Source organism: Eptesicus fuscus, chromosome 22 (assembly GCF_027574615.1).
Source record: "Eptesicus fuscus isolate TK198812 chromosome 22, DD_ASM_mEF_20220401, whole genome shotgun sequence".
In the NCBI taxonomy this organism is placed as follows: domain Eukaryota; kingdom Metazoa; phylum Chordata; class Mammalia; order Chiroptera; family Vespertilionidae; genus Eptesicus; species Eptesicus fuscus.
The window spans coordinates 10954030-10972894 of NC_072494.1; the positions used below are offsets into that span (position 1 = coordinate 10954030).

Consider the following 18865-nt stretch of genomic DNA (forward strand, 5'->3'; position numbering starts at 1 on the left):
GTCAGCCCAAATTAAACAGCAACCTTCTCGGTCCCTGGAATCTTTGCAAACTCTGTTTACCATTACACAAGCTCACAAAAAGGCAGGGTCAATGGCTCCTCCCCACAAGGGATGAGGGAAAGAGAGGGTGGGCGGAGGGGGTGGGAGGGGAGGGAGGCGTCAGCCTGGAGCCCAGAGATTTCAGCCGGTCCCTGGTTCTAACTCGGGCACCTGCCCAGTGGAGCCAGGCACTCATCGCCAGATCCTGCTCCTAGAGCAATTTAAGATCCTTGAATGACAGCTGCAACATTAGCAGGAAGTGTTATTTATATCACATCACACAGGACACTGAAGGTCACTGGGAGACACACATACCAAACACAGGTTCTTGGTTGCGGTAAATACTCGGTTGAAAAAAATTAGTATTAACATCCAAAGTAAAGAAGACTAAAGAAAGTTATACTTAATTCAAGTACTCACTTCCTCCCCAACCTACCTGTTCTTCATTCTTCTAATAATAACTCTAAGTCTCCTGAGTCCCCACCAAGTAGTATGTTGGGCATGAGGGATAGAAAGGTGAGGACAGTCCCAAACCTCAAAGAGTTAGTTATACGGATATAGGTGTGTGTTTTACACTATAATCCTCCAAGCTTGTCACACTTTTTACATTTTATACTGCAATCCAGCACACATACATGAATGAAGTGAAAGCTTCAGAAAGTAATGTTACCACTGAAACAGGAATTTTAGGGGTAAGATAGGACAGGTTTAGGAAATTCTAGAAATTTTGGAAATTAAGGGGACCATGGAGGAAGCACAGGGCTGCAGAGCAGCAGAAGGTATATTTCCACAGAATAGGGGAGCTGAAAAGCTGCAACAGGTACATTTCCATAGCATGAGGGAGCTGGGAACAGCAGAAGGTCTTTATTTACAAAATAAAGAGAAGGAAGCCCTTCATCCAGAAGGAGAGGAAGAAAGCCCAAGGGAACAGGAAAATAGGAAGGAGGGAAGAGAACTTCATATGTCCCATGGGAGGGTTGACCTTTGAGCCTAAGAGTTAGTATAGTAACAAGTCTAAGGGAATAGTGACCAGAGGGGATATCAAGGCACCAGGATCTGCAGCCTTTATAAGCCATAGAGAAAAAGAACTCAGTGGGACCCTTTCCCCCTCCCCACGTGGGAGTCCATTCTGTGGGGCTCTTTCTCTCTCCCCATGTGGGAGTCTGTACTTGTTCTTCAATAAATTTCCACCTTTGCTATACCACTCTCTGTCCGTGGATTCATTCTTCGATTCCGGCAGACAAAGAATCCGGGTTCCAGTCCAAAAATTCCGTTTCACCACCACGGCATGCAATGCACACTGATGTTACCTGTTCTATTGCTCTTTCTGGGAGTGACCCACTGAATTGATGCATTTACACACTGACGTTTCCACCTGAAGTTTGGAAAACGCTGACTCTTTGAGAACCCAGAAGTCAAAGTGGTTAATTCTTATTGGGATGATGGCAGAAAACTTCATTCAGAGTTGCACTTGCCCTTCGCTTTGAAAGATAGGAAAAGTTTGAGTGGATCAAGTGGCCTCAGGAGGGCATAATTTGAACTGAGCATTCTCTCGAATCGATTTGGATTATAAGTAGTCAACATATATATTTTTTTTACTATAGACTGTTGGCAACTTAAGATAAAATATTCATTTTTTTAAAAAATGTAGACATTTAAAATCCATGTAGTTATTTTCGTTATATCCATGCTCTTAGACTAAATGAATAGAGTTCAGGAAGAGAAAAGTCTAAATTAAAACTCAAGAAGATCCGTTTCTGGTCCCAGCTTTGTTACTAAAGAGTTGTCTGACCTCAGAAGTGTGCTTCTCCAGAGGCCTATCTGTCCTCATTTATAAAATGAAGTGGTTGGAAACGAGGTGATTTTTAAGGCACTTTCTCAGTCTATGCTCCAAAAGGGATAACCTAGTTCTTATCACCTCCATTTGGCACATGGGGAACCAGGATTCCAGATTTGATTAATGTTTAATAATGTTTGCTATGTCTACTTGGATTCTTTTATCAAGTGAGATAATTTAATGAAAGCTTTATGAAAAGTAACATTGCATAAGAATGCAGGGTATTCTTATCCAACTTAGATATTTCTTTCTGCACATTAATGCCTATTTCCTCTTATGCCCTGTGGTCCCTTGTTCCTCCATCTGACCCCTTTTCTGGATTTTGCTGCTCCTTAAAGTGAGTATTTAAATGATGGTTAGTCCTTAGCCTTCTGCTTTTTTTTTTTTTTCTCTTCATACTTTCTTCCTTTGAGATTTTATCCACTTTTAGGGCTATCACTTCTGCCTCCTAAACAAACCCCAAATCTCCAACCAAGTCCTCTTACCCAAGACCTAGCCCTACACATCATACTCTTTGCTAGATAGCTCGAGTGAATGTCCCATCCTTACAATCAACCTCATAGCAAAAACATTTGTAGCAGTCTCTTATCATGTCTGCCAAAATTAACTTTGGTCATCTGCTCTGTATTATAGCTAAAGCGATGTTTTCAAAACTCAGATCTTATCCTGTCGTTCTCTTACTTAAAACCCTTATCAGGTATCTCATCCCTCTTAGAATGAAAGGAAAACCCCACCATCATCTTTCCTCAAGACACCCTGTCTCTGATTATATATATACTAGAGGCCCGTTGCACGAAATTCATGCACTGTAGGGGGTGTCCCTCAGCCCAGCCTGCACCCTCTCCAATCTGGGATCCCTCTCACAATCCGGGACTGCTGGCTCCTAACCACTTGCCTGCCTGCCTGCCCAGTCACCCCCAACTGCCCTCCCCTTCCAACCTGGTCACCCTCAACTGCCCTTCCCTGCTGGCCTGATCGCCCACCACAACTGCCCTCCCCTGCCGGCCATCTTGTGACGACGTGGGGGCGGCCATCTTGTGATGACACGAGGGTGAGATGCCACCTAGGCTTTTATTAGTATAGATCAGAGATGAAGGGGGAGGGAGAGAGATAGAAACATCAATGATGAGAGAGAATCCCACACTGGGGATCCAGCCCACAACCTGGGCATATACTCTGACTAGGAACTGACCTGTGACCTCCTGGTTCATAGGTCAATGCTCAACCACTGAGCCACATACACTTTTTTCAGGCCCTAAGTCAAATCCCACCCAAACAAAGTGTTCCCTGCTTCCCCAGCCTGGAAAGATTTCATCATCTTTTGAGTTCCTAAAGCAAATATTTGCATTTGGCAAGTGCTTACATGCTGCTTCATGATATTGTTTTCCTGTTGTCTTGAAGGATTGTTTATACCCTTTAGAGCTACTTAACTTGTGTGTTTGTTTCTCCATCTAGTCTGTAAGCTGTCCAAGCACTTACATATCTTTCCACATTTACTTCAGGCCCACTACAACCGAGACAGCCTCTCCAGCAACATTCACTCCACTGTACCTGTTAATGAAGCAGGAATTTTAGGGGTAAAATAGGACAGGTTTAGGAAGTTTTAGAAATTTTGGCAATTAAGGGGACCATGGAGCAAGCACAGGGCTGCAGAGCAGCAGAAGGTACATTTCCATAGAATGAGGGAGCTGGGAACAGCAAAAGGTCTATATTTACAAAATAAAGAGAAGGAAGCCCTTCATCCAGAAGGAGAAGAAGAAAGCCCAAGGGAATAGGAAAACAGTAAGGAAGGAGGGGGCGGGGAGCTTCACATGTCCCATGTGAGGTTTGACCTTTGAGCCCAGGAGTTGCTATAGTAACCAGTCTAAGGGAATAGTGACCAATCAGAGGGGATATCAAGGCACCAGGATCTGCAGCCATTATAAGCCATAGGGAAAAGGAACTCAGTGGGACCCTTTCCCCCTCCCCACATGGTCCATTCTGTGGGACTCTTTCCCTCTCCCCACGTGGGAGTCTGTACTTGTTCTTCAATAAATCTCCACCTTTTCTATACCACTCTCTGTCCATGGATTCATTCTTCGATTCCAGCGGACAAAGAATCCGGGTTCCAGTCCAAAAATTCCGTTTCCTTAACAGTCACTTCAACCAGACCAGGGTGTTTTGAGGATGTGGTTTGTGCCTTTGTGTTCTCATTGCACAGTATTTAGGAAGCAGTCCCTAAATACCTGGTGAATTGATGAATAGATGAGTGTTCAAAATGTAATGGAATTTTGCTAATTACATTTGTTAAATATGGGCCCGTTTGCTTATATTGTTCTCACAACTTTCCAATAATATAGAAAGGTTTGTTGCAATACTTTCAAAGAAACCACATTTGCTAGATTGATTACTGTAGAAGAATGATGTTTTGCTCACTTGAATTACATGCCCATCTTGAGCTTTCTCCGGAACCCCAGTCCATATCTCACTTCCTAGCAGAGATTTCCACCTGAATGCAGACATCTCGTACTTGCGCTATCTAAAACTCCTGATCCTTCCCAGGGCATAGGTTCCTTCCTCACTGGACCCCAATATTGAGTAAGAACTCAATATTTGCAGTTGTTTGGGCCAAAACCTTTGAGTTATTCTCATCTCTTCTTTCTCATACACACCATCTCATCTGCCTGTAAATCTTATTATTCTTACTTCCAATGTATCTATATCCATCTGTATTTACAGAATCCAACTATATGGCCACCACCACTGGCACCTCTACCACTCTGGCCAAGATACTTATGATCTCTCCCCTAAATGGTCTGAATAGTCCCCCTTAACTGGTCTCCCTGCTCCTGCCCTTACTCCCCTATAATCTATTCTTAGCACAACAGTCATAGTGACCCTTCTAAAATACATCAGATCACTCCTCCGCTGGAAACCCCCACTGGCTTCCCATCTAATTTAGAGTGAAACACGGAATCGTTTCATTAGCCCGTAAGGCCCAAAGCCCTGCTTAATCTGGAGTCTCTCTCCTTGCTCTGTCTTTTACTTTTTTCCTCCCACTCTCACCCTACACATTCTGCACCAGCCACATTGTTTCTCTTCACTATTTCTCAAAAACAGTAAACACACTCCCTCCTCAGAGCCTTTGAGCTTGTTGATCTTCCATATAGTTTGCTTTCTCTGTATAATTAAAACTGTAACTCACTCTGTGCCTCACCCCAGCACTCATATCGCCGTTGTTTTTTTCTTCCATAGCACTATCATCATCTAAAATGTACATATTTACTTAGGTATTTTGTTTCTCGATTATCTTCCCCCACTAGCATATAAACTCCAGGATTTTTGCCTGTTTTGTTCGCCAAGCAAGAGTGGTGCTCAATAAGTATTTGCTGGGTAAAAGAAGGGATGAATAGTTAACACATTGTGGACTAGTAGTTTTATTGCTAGCTTTACCCAGTGGCCAGATAAGTTTCTATTAAACAAGTACAAAAAACTTTTAAAATAAATGTTAAAGGCACGCTTTAAAATTAAATATCCATTGCATTTTGAAGTTATTTATTACATATTCTTACAAACTAATAGCTTTTTAAAAAATATATTTTTTATTTATTTTTTACAGAGAGGAAGGGAGAGGGATAGAGAGTTAGAAACATCGATGGGAGAGAAACATTGATCAGCTGCCTCCTGCACACCTCCTACTGGGGATGTGCCCGCAACCAAGGTACATGCCCTTGACCAGAGTCGAACCTGGGACCCTTCAGTCCGCAGGTGGATGCTCTATGCACTGAGCCAAACCGGTTAGGGCCAAACTAATAGCTTTTTAAAGAATTCTCGTGATTGGCCACAAACGTTAGAACAGGAAACACGAGAATTCTCATGATCCGTCCGCAATGTGTTAATTTACTGACTGGATTTAATCCAACGAGAACTCAATCTATGTACAAAATTAGAGAGATGTTTTAGGATGATGAGCATATATAAAGGCATCCTTCTTTATAAAAAAGGTTATCTTAAAAGACTAATTTTGATATACAATGCAGAATCTGAACTTCGTTTGAGTTCCGAACAAATGGGATATAATATATGACAAATTACAATTCAAGGACAATCTGAACTGTACAAATTGTAAAAACCTTAGAAATTAGGAAGGAGAGCTGTCAGAAGGTTCCATAGGGAACTGGCATCTCAGCTCTCCTTAAAGGATGAGTCGCGTTGGGCTGGGCCTGGGGGAGAATGTAAGGCAATCAAGGCAGGTGGAGCTTAAACAAAGGTGCAGAGAGCCAACTGGACGGAGACAGTGGCACATACTGCCCTGTAATGAGGAAAAGAGAGGATGGGTTGAAGAACCATTTTCGGGAGATCTTGAAAGTCAGGATGAGGAGCCTCTGGACGCATCCTGGCTCTCAATTTAGACAACGGGTGAGGAGAAAGGCTTGGGGGGTGTGGAGGGCCAGAAACTGCTTACTAGGAAAACTGTTTTGTTTATTGCTTATGTCTGTTGTTTATAGCAAACAAAAATGCACATACCCGAGATGCACATCAGGCTACTGAACCAGGGCCTCTCCCTCAGGCACATGTGTTTTGTTAAGCTCTGAATTACTTAGGAAATGAACACTGGGCCAGGTTGGCCGGGCCCTACCTCTTTTTCCCATGCTCCTGTCTTTGTTCTTTCTTTCTCACACAGTGCGCATCGAAAACCTTTACTCTTCCCTAAAAATATTTTTTCCCAAACATTAACGGCTCTCTCCTGCTCTTTCCTTAACTTCTACATCTTCTTAATGTATCAGTTCAAACTGGAAATAAGACTTTAATAAGGACTCGATCAATGCCAACAATAGTAGGAGGATTACAACCCAGCTGTCGCATGTCATGCCCCATTAACACAAACAACTGTCAAGTCAGTCTTTAAAAAAAACTCAGCTTCACATTTGCCTGATCATATTCAGACCCCCCACGAAGCTCTTCTAAATGGAAATGCTTGAAAACATACTAATCTTTTACCATTCTGTCTCCTAAAAATAAACTTCCACTCTGCTAGATGATTAATCATCTTAATACATTGCGGACGGATCACGAGCATTCTCGTGTTTCCTGTTCTACGGCTTGTGGCCAATCACAAGAATTCTTTAAAAAGATATCAGCTTGTAAAAACATGTAATAAATAACTTCAAAATGCAATGGATATTTAATTTTAAAGCGTGCCTTTAACATTTATTAAAACGTTTTTTTGTACTCGTTTAATAGAAACTTATCTGGCCACTGGGTAAAGCTAGGAATAAAACTACTGGTCTGCAATGTGTTAATTGACACATTCTTTTCAAATATAATAGCACTTCTGCAATTTAAACTATACTAATTTGAAATCTGTGATAATTCATATCTTTTACATTTTGTGAAAATAAAAATAGCCTTAAATAATATGGTAAACAGAGAAACAGGAGAATACTATTTTAAGTAACTTTTGACACCATACTTACTATTCATTTACAAATAGGCAACAAATATTATCACTATTATGACTATCTAGGTAAAGTAGCTGGGCATTGTGGAAAGAGCAAAAGCTTTTGAACCAAGGAGATGTAGGTTCAAATCCCAGCTCTGCTTTTTTTCTAATTGTGTAACTTTGGGAAAATTACTTACTAGTAATTAACTATAGGAAAGGAGACAGGAGACAGATCTGGGTAGGCTACTAAGAAGCTTGTAACTATCTCTGAAATGCTAACTTTTGTTTTTTTAATCTGAGGCAAATAGAGTGAAAATAATATTTAGTATAATTTAGATATTGGGTACAATGACAGTGTTTTATTATTCTTTGCACATTCCTGTTGTTTGTAAAGTAGCTAGATACAAGGATAAATTCTCTAGTAGAGTTGGATGTAGTAAACTTATTGCCACACTCCATCCACATATCCATTCACCAAATTTTTTTTTTAATCCTCACCCAAGGATATTTTTCCATTGATTTTTAGAGAGAGTGGAAGAGAGAGGAAAAGACAGAGAGAAATACATCAATTGGTTGCCTCCTGCATGAGCTCCGACCAGGTCCTGGGCCAGCGAGGAGCCTAGCCTGCAACCAAGGTACGTGCCCTTGACCGGAATTGAACCTGGGACCCTTTAGTTCACAGGCCAATGCTCTTAAGTCAAACCAGCTAGGGCCATTCACCAAATATTTATTGAGCACTTACATTATGAGAGTAAATGTCCTGTCACCAAAGGGGCTCAACTTTTTTTTTTTTTTTTTTAATGATAAAGTTTCCATTAAAAGCAAGTGGTTTAGAAATGATCATTTCAAAATGTTCTGCTTAGATTAGGGGGCGTTAACATAAAGGCTAGATGAAGTATCCTTTTTTGTTGTTGCTAAGATGAAGTACCCTTTAAATGGCCCTCAGTATAAAAAACTCAAGGGTTATGTTTTACCAAGTTAAGGTTTTGTTTACAATCCTGAGATAAAACAGAAAGGAAACATAGATCCACTCTGGTTTGCTACAGGAAAAACATACTCCTGAAGGGGTCCTGAAGACTATGCCTACCTTTTGGAGACCAGTCTAATAAGGAGAGTGTCAACCAAAGTCAACGAACTTGGTCTTCCACTCTTTAACCCTTTCATTCCCACCCAGGGTTTCTGACCCACATTCCAGGTGTCAGCTGTTGATGAGGCCTGCTCATAAAGCAGACTGCAATTCTACCAAGACCTTTTTTTCTTTTGAGTTGCACAATAAACACATCTTTCTTCTGAAACTCTGTTTCTGAAATTTCAACATCATTCCTGAAGTTCCAGCATCTTTTAAATGCTATCATATTAATATCATTCCATTTTCTCCCCTAAAACTCAGATACCCATCCTCTGTGCAGCCTTTCTCTTGAAATAACTGTCTGGACGCCCAGAGAGCTAACAGCAAAGCTGTTCCATCAGGTCGATAAATAACCCCATCGCATGCAACATCATCGTGTGGATGAAGGAGAGGGGTTCAGACAATATCCCTGCTGCCCTCCCCCATCAGAGATGCACACCCACGCCTCCTCCGATCCTGGAATAACAAGGTGCTGTCGTCATCACCACAGTAGAGCACTGTGAACTCTATAAAACCGAAACAAAACAAATAACAAATTCCCTGACTTCCAAAAATACGTGGTGCAGCCAGAAGCAGTGCTGTCAGACAGTGAAATGCCCTCCACAGCAGAAAGGACAGCTGAGCTGCACCGATGCACGCCTGCTATAACGAGGCACTACGCTACCCACTGTATCTAGTAGTGAACGAGATGAACCCCGTCTCTGCTATCATGGAGCTCAGATCCTAACGGAGAAGAGAGACTCTGAACACATATGTTATGAAAGGAAAAGTACAAGGTGCTCTGGAAGTTTACAACAGGTGACACCCTACCCTGTGATGGGAATGGAGAGATGAATTGGTGGTAGGGCATATTTAGGCTTCTCCTCCATCACGGGTCATGCACCCAATCAATTGCTTAGTCTTGTCACTTCTGCTTCTGACATCTCTCTCTTTCATCTCTCCATTTCTCTCATCCTATGGGTCACCACTACCAACCTTTTTCTGGACTACTCCACAGCCTCCTAACTGCCCTCTTTGCCTTAGACTGACTCCTCCAATCCACAGTCCATACAGAAGCCAAAGGGATGTTTCTAAAGGGAAAATCTGATCACATCATCTCCCTGTTGAGAAGCTTTCAATGGTTCCCCATAGAGCTCCGATAAAAATTACAACGCTTTACATAACTTGCAAGGCCCTATGTACTGGCCTCTCTCTCCCCCCTCTCTCTCTCTCTCTCTCTCTCTCTCTCTCTCTTCTCTCTCTCTTTCTCTCCCTCTCTCTCTCTCTCTCTCTCTCTCTCTCTCTCTCTCTCTCTCTCCTCTCTTCTCTCTTCTCCCTTCCTCTCGCTCTAAAATCAATAAAAACATATCCTCAGGTGAGGATTAAAACACGGTGTAGCTAAGAGTTCAGTCTCTGGCCCTAGCTGGTTTGGCTCAGTGGATAGAGCATTTGACTGCAGATTGGAAGGTCTTGGGTTCGATTCCAGTCAAGGGCACATGCTTGGGTTGTGGGCTCGATCCCCAGTGGGGGTGTGCAGGAGGCAGCTGATCAGTGATTCTCCCTCATCATTGATGTTTCTTTCTATCTCTCTCTCCCTTCTTCTCTGAAATCAATAAAAGTATATATTTTTAAAAAAGAGTTCAGGCTCTGACATAAGCACACTTCTGCTCAAATCCCAGCTCAGCACTTTCTAATAATCACTATCTTTTTCTAGCTTCAATGTCCCTCTCTGTACAGATCAAGATAATGGTTGTGCCAACCTCATTTTACTGTTATAAGAACTGAACAAGATAATGCAAGTCAAGTGCATTCATAGAGCCCTGTGCACTGTAAGCACTCAATAAATGTTAACTGGCATCATCACTTTTGTTGCTATTTTTAAAAATTATTTTTGGAATGGAAATTATTACTGGAATGAAAATTCCTCAAGGTCCATAAGAAGATAGAGCTTTCTTCATTGAGTGAAGAAGAAATATTTACACATGTATATATTAATACAAACTTTAAACTGTTTTTCTAATATTTGGGCTTTAAAGACATACATTTGCTTAGCAAATGTTCTAACCTTGTGATATCTCTTCCCCTGTTGCCGTAGCTGTTATTTAAATTAAATCTTGGATGACTTAAATTTCATGTACCCCAATCAGACTGTACACTCTTTGAGAAGGGTAACTTGTATGCATCTCTGTATCCTCTACGTCACTTAGAACCAGCCCTTTTATTAATAGTTCTTTTAAAAAAATGATTGTGTTGATACATATCTGGCCATGTTGCTTAGGAATGAAAATGTTTCTGAAGTTCTGTGGAATGACTGTGTGGAATCCTCCTGAAAAGTCATGTTTAGAAAGAAGAAAATTCTGTCCTTATGATTGCTGAAAGTTTAGGATTTCCCCCTTCCCTTCTCATCTAATAACTTAAAATTTTTTATTTATTGATTGATTTTAGAGAGGGAGAGGAAGAGAGAGAGAAACATCGATTTTGTTGTTCCAATTCTCTGTACACTCAATGGTAAATGCTTGTATGTGCCCTGACCAGGGATCAAACCCACAACTGTGGCATATGGGGATGATGCTCCCACCAACTGAGCCACCCGGCCAGGGTCATCTAATAACTTTTTGAATGCTTCAAACACCAGCAAAAACGAAGTCACTGTGCTTGGGGAACTCTGGTTTGGGAGGCGTAACTGCCGGTTTTGTTTGTTTTTAATGAACATGCTCTTCACTGGTAGCATTCATTTCCCAAGGCTGTAATTAGAGAGAAACTCCCAAGACGCACTGAAGCTGCTGGACCTAACGCCAGCGGAGATCTGATCCAGATTCACCTAACCCAGAACAGGAAACCCAGACTGTGAGAAATCGGATCTCCAGAAAGGCAGAAAAGTCCCTTTTAGGACTTGTCCTCCCACCCTCACTCCACCCACCACCACCACCACCACCACCACCACCACCACACACACACACGCACACATACAGACTTCAAGATTCAAGTGGAAAATTTTTCCAGGATGGGTGGAGCCTCACCCAGCTGACTCACTGTGGCTGGATTCAGACTACCAGACGACCAGGGAAACCTGGCTTCACACTATAATTAGCCAAACACTGCAGCTGGGTTTGCAGGCATTTTCATGTTCAAGACAACATTATTAAAAACAAAAGGCCCGATGCACGACATTCGTGCACTAGGAGAGTGCGGGGGGGGGGGGGTCTCTCAGCCCAGCCTGCACCCTCTCGCAATCCTGGACCCCTCAGGGGATGTCCACCTGCTGGCTTAGGCCCGCTCCCTGGGGCGGGCCTAAGCCGGCAGGCGGGGTCCTTAGCGCTGCCTCGGTGGCAGCAGGAGAGGCTCCCGCCACTGCCACTGCACTGGCCAGCCATGAGCCCGGCTTCTGGCTAAGCAGCGCTCCCCCTGTGGGAGCACACTGACCACCAGGGGGCAGCTCCTTGTTGAGCATCTGCTGCCTGGTGGTAAGTGCACATCATAGCGACTGGTGCTTCCACCGTTTGGTTGATTTGCATATTAGCCTTTTATTATATAGGACTAAAGGCCCGATGCATGAAATTCATACAAGACTAGGCCTTCTTTTCCCCGGATGCCGGCACCAGCTTCCCACTGGCACCCAGGACCCGGGCTTCCCTCGCAGCCCTGGCTTCGTCCGGAAGGTCATTCGGAAGGACATTCGGTCTAATTAGCATATTACGCTTTTATTATTATAGATGTATAAACAGGAGAAAGCAGTGGAGTCCCCCTTTAGACCTTATGGCCACAGGCCCCCATATCTCCATAGCTTTTCTATAGCATCTGCCATTTTATTCTATACTTAAAACCACACTACACACATTTCGCCAATCTCTCTTTCTCTAAAGCAGGGGTCCTCAAACTTTTTAAACAGGGGGCCAGTTCACTGTCCCTCAGACCGTTGGAGGGCCGGACTATAGTTTAAAAAAAAACTATGAACAAATTCCTACACACAATGCACATATCTTACTTTGAAGTAAAAAAACAAAATGGCAAAAACACCCGCATGTGGCCCACGGGCCGTAGTTTGAGGACGCCTGCTCTAAATGGTCCACTCATTCCCCTAGGAACCTTGGAAATCACTGGAGTAATCATGGTTCTGTCACTTTAAACCAGTATAGCTTTAGGTACGTTATTTGAGTCTTGGTCACTTCATCGGTCTAACAGATGTAATAACATCTATCTCAATATTAGGAAAATGAACTAAAAAATAGTTGAAATAAAATATATTAAGTATTGCCCTGGTCAGTGGCTCAGTTGATTGGAGCATCTTCCATTCACCAAAAGGTTGCGGGTTTGATTCCCATTCAGGGAACATACCTAGGTTTCAGGTTCGATCCCTGGTCGGTGCAAATACTGGGGGTGGGGGGAGCAACTGATCGATGTTTCTCTCATATTGATGTTTCTCTCTCTCCTCTCCTCCCTTCACCTCTCCTCTCTCTCTCCCTCTCTCCCTCCCTCTATCTATCTATCTCTCTCTATCTCTCTCTCTCTCACTGAGATAATACACATACTTAAAACAGTACCTGACACATAGAAAGTGATCAAGATGTGATAGCTAGTACTATCTACATGCTGCTCTATTCTCACTCATCCCAGACATGCCAGGGAAAGCATGAAAGGAGTTTTTCTCAACACCGTTTACATGTAAGAATCTTTCTGACCCAGTAACCTGTCAGGATTTATGATCGTGGTACATAAACTCCATAACCCTGAAAAAGTCACAGTTTCTTAGTCCCAGCAATGACATTTCTGACAAAAGTGTCATAGCCCTTGTTAGTTATGTATGACTTGACACACAGGGGAGATTTAAAATATCTCCTATTGGCCTTTTCTGTGTCCTGCCTCGGTTTCTGTCCATGGTCTCCAGCATTGAGAATAAGGACTAATCAGGCATCTTAGACCTGGATGTTAGGAGAAAAGGACTTAGACCTCCATACCTGAACGTCAGGTGACTTCTGTTTGTCACCCAGCTGGGCCCTTTATTTCCCCTCCCCCGACAGCATCCTGCCATTCATTCTGTCAGTGGTGACACCCCCGACTTCCAGGTTCCAAATCGCCTCTCAACCAAAAGGAACCTGCAGGCAGACTGGCTTTGCAAGAGCCCCGCCCCCAGCTCTGAGGAGTCCTGCAGCTCTGCTCACCCCTGGGTGCTTACGCAGAATCCAAAGGTGAACCAAAAGGCAGGGGCTGGGTGTTACCAGCCCGACTCCCACCACCAGCACCACAGCGGTTCAGAGATTTAGTCTTCAAAGGCCAGTTAATATTCCTGCAAACGCTCTGTGTCTTAAAAACACACACCCAGTATCCATGACAACCTGGGTGAAAACAAAACCAAAGCAAGAACAAGCTGTTTAATTCTCAAGCCCACGGGACATGGAGCACCTTCTCTGTCCACAGGAAATCTGGTAGGGTGCACAGTAGGTCCTAATGAAACATTTCTATTTACAAACTGAGAGAAGACGGGGCAAACCCATGTCAACACGGCTTTAGTAGGAATTTTATTATTTTATGTCAAAAGCTATCAATTCAAGAATAGAAGAAACCCACAGATCTGAGTACACTGACACAGTACCGGTGTGTGGCCTGATACCTGGGTAACCCCCAGGGGGCACCAAAGAACTATTTCTATTTTTAGCACACAGGGGTGTAAGAAATCCTGGGTGCTCTTTCCAGGCCATATAAATGCCAGAAGATGGGTGCTACTGTACAGCCTTCTTGGGATCAATCCAGGGTACAGGGAGCTGGGGTCCTGAATTACATTATCCGTAATCTGGCTTGGCCAAATCTAAGGGTAAACATATCAAGGTGCTGAGCACGTGTCAAGAGTTGAAGCAGGAGTTTCGAGCCACAATGACAGATTCTTGTTGAGCAGCCAATGGTTGTGGCTGAGCCACCTCACACCACAGACAGTATCCAGATGTGCAGAGCTGTGCCCAAGCCAGCTACAGAGAGAATAATGCCAGCCACGTGGACTGGATTCCCTGGACTCGGGTGCCATTTAAACCTCCTGAATTGATCTGAGAAGTAAACCAGGGATAAAAATGGCGAAGCAGCAAAACCGCTGCCTCAGGCCACTCACTGCCCACAGACCACAGCGCTCAGCACACAGCTAATAGGGCAAAATGCTTACTGGGGCACATGCCTGTACAAGAGGCACCATTATGGTAAGAACACCCACACCAGAGCAAGCCATGGATCATAGTTTTATAAGCCATCACTACCCATGGGACTCCTCCTAGTTGAGATTAACAAGTCCCCACCCATGTGACTCCACCCATGTGACTTACCTTCTCAAAGTCTCGGAGAGCCTGGGTCTGCACCGGAGGGGCTTTTTCAAATGCTCTCAGGTAATGTGTCTGCCCAAAGGGGACCTTCTCGCCACTTCTCCAGGTCTGTGACTGCACTGGAGGGCCCCGATCTTTAGTGTCACTGAGAAAAGCTGCCAGTGAAACAGAACAACAGGTGATGTCACACAATGGTGGCACTGTGATCATTGTAGATGAACACACGCTACTCCAAATGCTAATTTTAAGTGACTCTGAAGTCCCTGGCATGTTCAAATGATAAACTTTCCCCCACATCGTGCATATGAACTATCTGTGCTCTGAGGCTGGTATGGAAAAGGCAGATCACTTAGCAAAGTGAAATCCTCAAGTTATGAAGTTTTTGTGAAAACCTGAAAAGAGAGAGCTATCTTCACACGGGTTTTGTAATTTAGGTAGATCTCTGGCTAATGGTAGGGCAGTAATGATGAGAGAGTATTATGAAAACATTAATAACTATATTTACTGGGTGCTTACTCCTTCCCGGGCACTGTTCTAAGAGCTCTTCCCACTTAACCTCACTTGTGAGCTTGACACTGTTATTATACTCATTTTAATGGTATATTGCAGTGAAGGTTTCTGGCAGACTCTATTTTAATCACTTTACAAGTGACTTTAATCTTGCAATTACAGAACCATTAAAAGTCTAAAGAGTTCACATACAGATTCCACTGCATGTGCTGGCCAGGTGAGGAGTTACATGCCACAGGGGCATGTTTGAAAATTCACAAAAATTCTGAGGACACTGCCATGGTGAATTTAAAGGTCTGTGATTTAAGGGATTTATGACCAGCAGGAAACCCAGAATTTAACAAGACAAGGCCCATGGCTTCCTTACCTACTGCATGAGTTGTTCTGGGTACCATCTCCCCATCATCCTCTGCAAAATAATCTCTGTAAAGAGAAACAAATAATTCATGAGATAACCTCTCCACCGGGTCCCCAAACCCTGGGGCAATAAGACACCTATGTTCTGTTTTCGTTTATTTCTCCACAAGTATTCACTAAACTCCTACTGTGTTTCAGGGACAGTGCTAAGTGCTGGAGATACAAAGACAAACCCCACCGGAAGGGTTTCTATCCTCAATAAGTACACCTAGAGATGGCCATAGACTAAACAACTCCACAAGTATTGAATTACCAAGTGGCAAATGCTATGAAGGAAAATGCACAGTAAATTAATTAGTAGAGAGACTGAGAGAAACTCAGAAGAGGGGACATTAAAACTGAGATCAAGAGAACATCAACCATGCCCTAGCCCAGTGGTTGGCAAACTCATTAGTCAACAGAGCGGCAAACCGCGGCTCGCGAGCCACTTTGCTGACCACTGCCCTAGCCGGTTTGGCTTGGTGGATAGAGCATTGCCCTGTGGACCAAAGGGTCCCGGATTCGATTCCGATCAAGGGCATGTACCTCAGTTGCAGGCTCCTCCCCGGCCCGGGCCCTGGCCAGGGTGTGTGCAGGAGGCAACCAATCGTTGTGTTTCTCTCACATGGACATTTCTCTCTGTCTTTCCCTCTCTCTTCCACTCTCTCTAAAAATCAATAGGAAATATCGTTGGTCCCGGATCTGTCTCTTGCTTCAACAGTGTTTGGATGCAACAGACCCAGGGACGCTCCTTCTTCCAGCCTCCGACCACTCTCCTGCGTCTTATCCAGTCACCACCTTCAGAACCACCTCCGGGACCAGCCACACACTGGGGTTTTTTCTACCTTAACTCCTTATTGCGGAACAGCCATGAGCTCCCAAATTCGTCAGAATTGTTCCAACCGAGGTGGAGGCTGCGGTCAACCGCCTGGCCAACCTGCAGCTGCGGGCCTCCTACACCTACCTCTCTCTGGGCTTCTATTTTTACTGAGACAATGTGGCCCTCGAGGGCGGGGCCACTTCTTCCGAGAGTTGGCTAAGAAGAAGTGTAAGGGCGCTGAGCGTCTCCTAAAGATGCAAAGCAAGCGTGGTGGCCACATTCTCTTCCAGGTCGCGCTGAAGCCTCCCCAAGGTGAGTGGGCAAAACTCAGGGTGCCATGGAAGCTGCCCTGGCCTTGGAGAGGAACCTGACCCAGGCCCTTTTGGAGCGGCATGCCCTGGGTTCTACCCATGCAGACCCTCATCTCTGTGACTTCCTGGAGCACCACTTCCGGGGTGAGGAGGTGAAACTCATCAAGAAGATGGGAGACACCTGCCTCACCTCCGCAGGCCCCTGGCCTCCAGACTGGGCTGGGGGAGAATCTCTTCGAAAGACTCACCCACAAGCACAACTTGTGAGAGGCCCCTCTGCATCCCCTGGTGTCTGGCTTTTACCTGAGCCTCTTCCTGAAACCACTAGTCATTCTTTTAACCACCCTGAAGCCCTCTCCCATGCCTTGGACCAAACAAAACAATAAAGCTTTTTGCAGCAAAAAAAAAAAAAAGAAAAAAAAAGAAAAGAAAAAACGAAAAATATTCTCGAGTGAGGAATTAAAAAGAGAGAGAGAGAGAATGTCAACCAGATGAAAAATGGGAACAGAAGAGTATTCCAACATAAGGGAACAGCAAAGAACCTGAATGGGAAAGGAACAGAGAAAATCTGATTGGGACCAGACTGTGTCTGGCCTTGTGGGACAGGGTAAGGATACTGAGTTTTATATGAAGGGCAATGGAAACCACTGAAGGATTTTAAATCAGGGAATGAATGGTAAATGACCAGGTTTCGATTTTAGACAGATCATTCTGACTGTTGAGTGATACTGCATGGAGGGAACAAAGGTAGATGGGGAAAGCAAGGAGTTGTGATGGTTTTAACCAAGGAAAAAGACCTGGAGATGGAGAAAAGCAAAATATTCAAGATATATTTAGGAAGTAGAATTGACATAGAAATCAAAGTCTATTAATGGAAATGCTAAAAACACCAAAATTCAGTAGCAAGAGGTGTATCTATCCAGCACAAGACCACCATCTCTAGCACAGAAGGGAGGGGTACCTCAAAATTATTAACAAATATTTGTCAAGCACCTACTATGTTTTAGGCACTGTTTTATGCACAAATGTACATTGAACAAAACAGACAAAAATGCCTGCGCTTGCCCAGCCGGTGTGGCTCAGATGGTTGAGCATCTCCCATGCACCAAGAGGTCATTGGCCCAATTCCAGGTCAGGGCACATGCCCGGGTCATGGGCTTGATCCCCAGTAGGGGGCATGCCGAAGGCAGTGGATGGATGTTTCTCCTTCATTGATGTTTCTCTCTCCCTCTAAAATCAATAAAAACAACCTGCCCGCACTCATGGAGCTTAGAGAAAAGGGGAAACAAAAGGAAAATATATAGTTAGAGACTGGGGACAAGTACTTTTAAAAATTAAAGTAGAGATAAGGATAAGGAGTGCTGGAAGCAATGGGGTATGTGTAAGGATTTTCAGTAGGCAAGGTTTCTCTGAAAAGCACTAAGAGTAGCCGTGGGGTATTGGGGGAACAATCTTCTAAGCAGAGAAAATCAAAAGCAAAGACTCTTAGAAGGGAGCACGCCAGAGTGGTTTTAGAACAGCAAGGAGGCCAGTGTGGCTGGGCAGAGTGAGCACGTGGTGAGTAGCAGGAGGTGAGGTCAGGGGAGTAATGGGAAGGCTGGACGGGGGCAGGCTATATAAAGCCTTTTGGGACACTGAGAGGCATTTAGCCACTGGAGTCTTGTGCATCTAAAAAAGAGATGAACTGAGTGACGAATGTTTTAAAAGGGCTGGCTACTGTTTTGACACCAGACTGGCTGGGTGTGGGGAAGGCAGAAACAGAGAGAGCATTGCAATAATCCTACAATGAGATGCTTTCAACATTTAGCTTATTCCTTAAACCTTGGATACTCCCAGTTGGTTGCTGGGAAAATAATTCTGTAGACAGAGATTTAGAGAGCTCCTCTTTTTAAAAAGCCATTCACAGGGAGGCATTTGTTCCGAAATTGTTGTTCTTTGTTCACTGTGTCAGGTCTGGATCTTGGCACAAATCTTCACTTTGTTAATTTCCAGATGGACATGAGAGTACCAGAAAGGACACATTAGTCTACACACACCACCTGCCAATTCTTGATTATTCAAAAGCAGATCACCAGTTGGTGGTTCCTTCCAGGCCCCCTGCCTCTTTCCTTTTCCACTTC

General features: G+C 43.9%; 1 protein-coding gene across 3 annotated transcripts in view; it reads right to left on the bottom strand.

Annotated features, from left to right (window-relative positions):
* Positions 1-18865, bottom strand: part of LOC103291238 (myomegalin-like) — a 136785-nt gene that overhangs the window by 105029 nt on the left and 12891 nt on the right. For 2 of the 3 annotated variants that reach the window (XM_054712185.1, XM_028154204.2), the window contains exons 1-2: positions 15586-15635; positions 14712-14863 (exon numbers count right to left, since the gene is read on the bottom strand). In XM_054712185.1, the coding sequence (XP_054568160.1) occupies positions 14712-14863; positions 15586-15613 (180 nt within the window). In that variant the 5' untranslated portion in view covers positions 15614-15635. Of the gene's footprint in view, positions 1-14711; positions 14864-15585; positions 15642-18865 lie in introns of those variants that run through there. The other variant, XM_054712184.1, reaches the window with a different exon arrangement.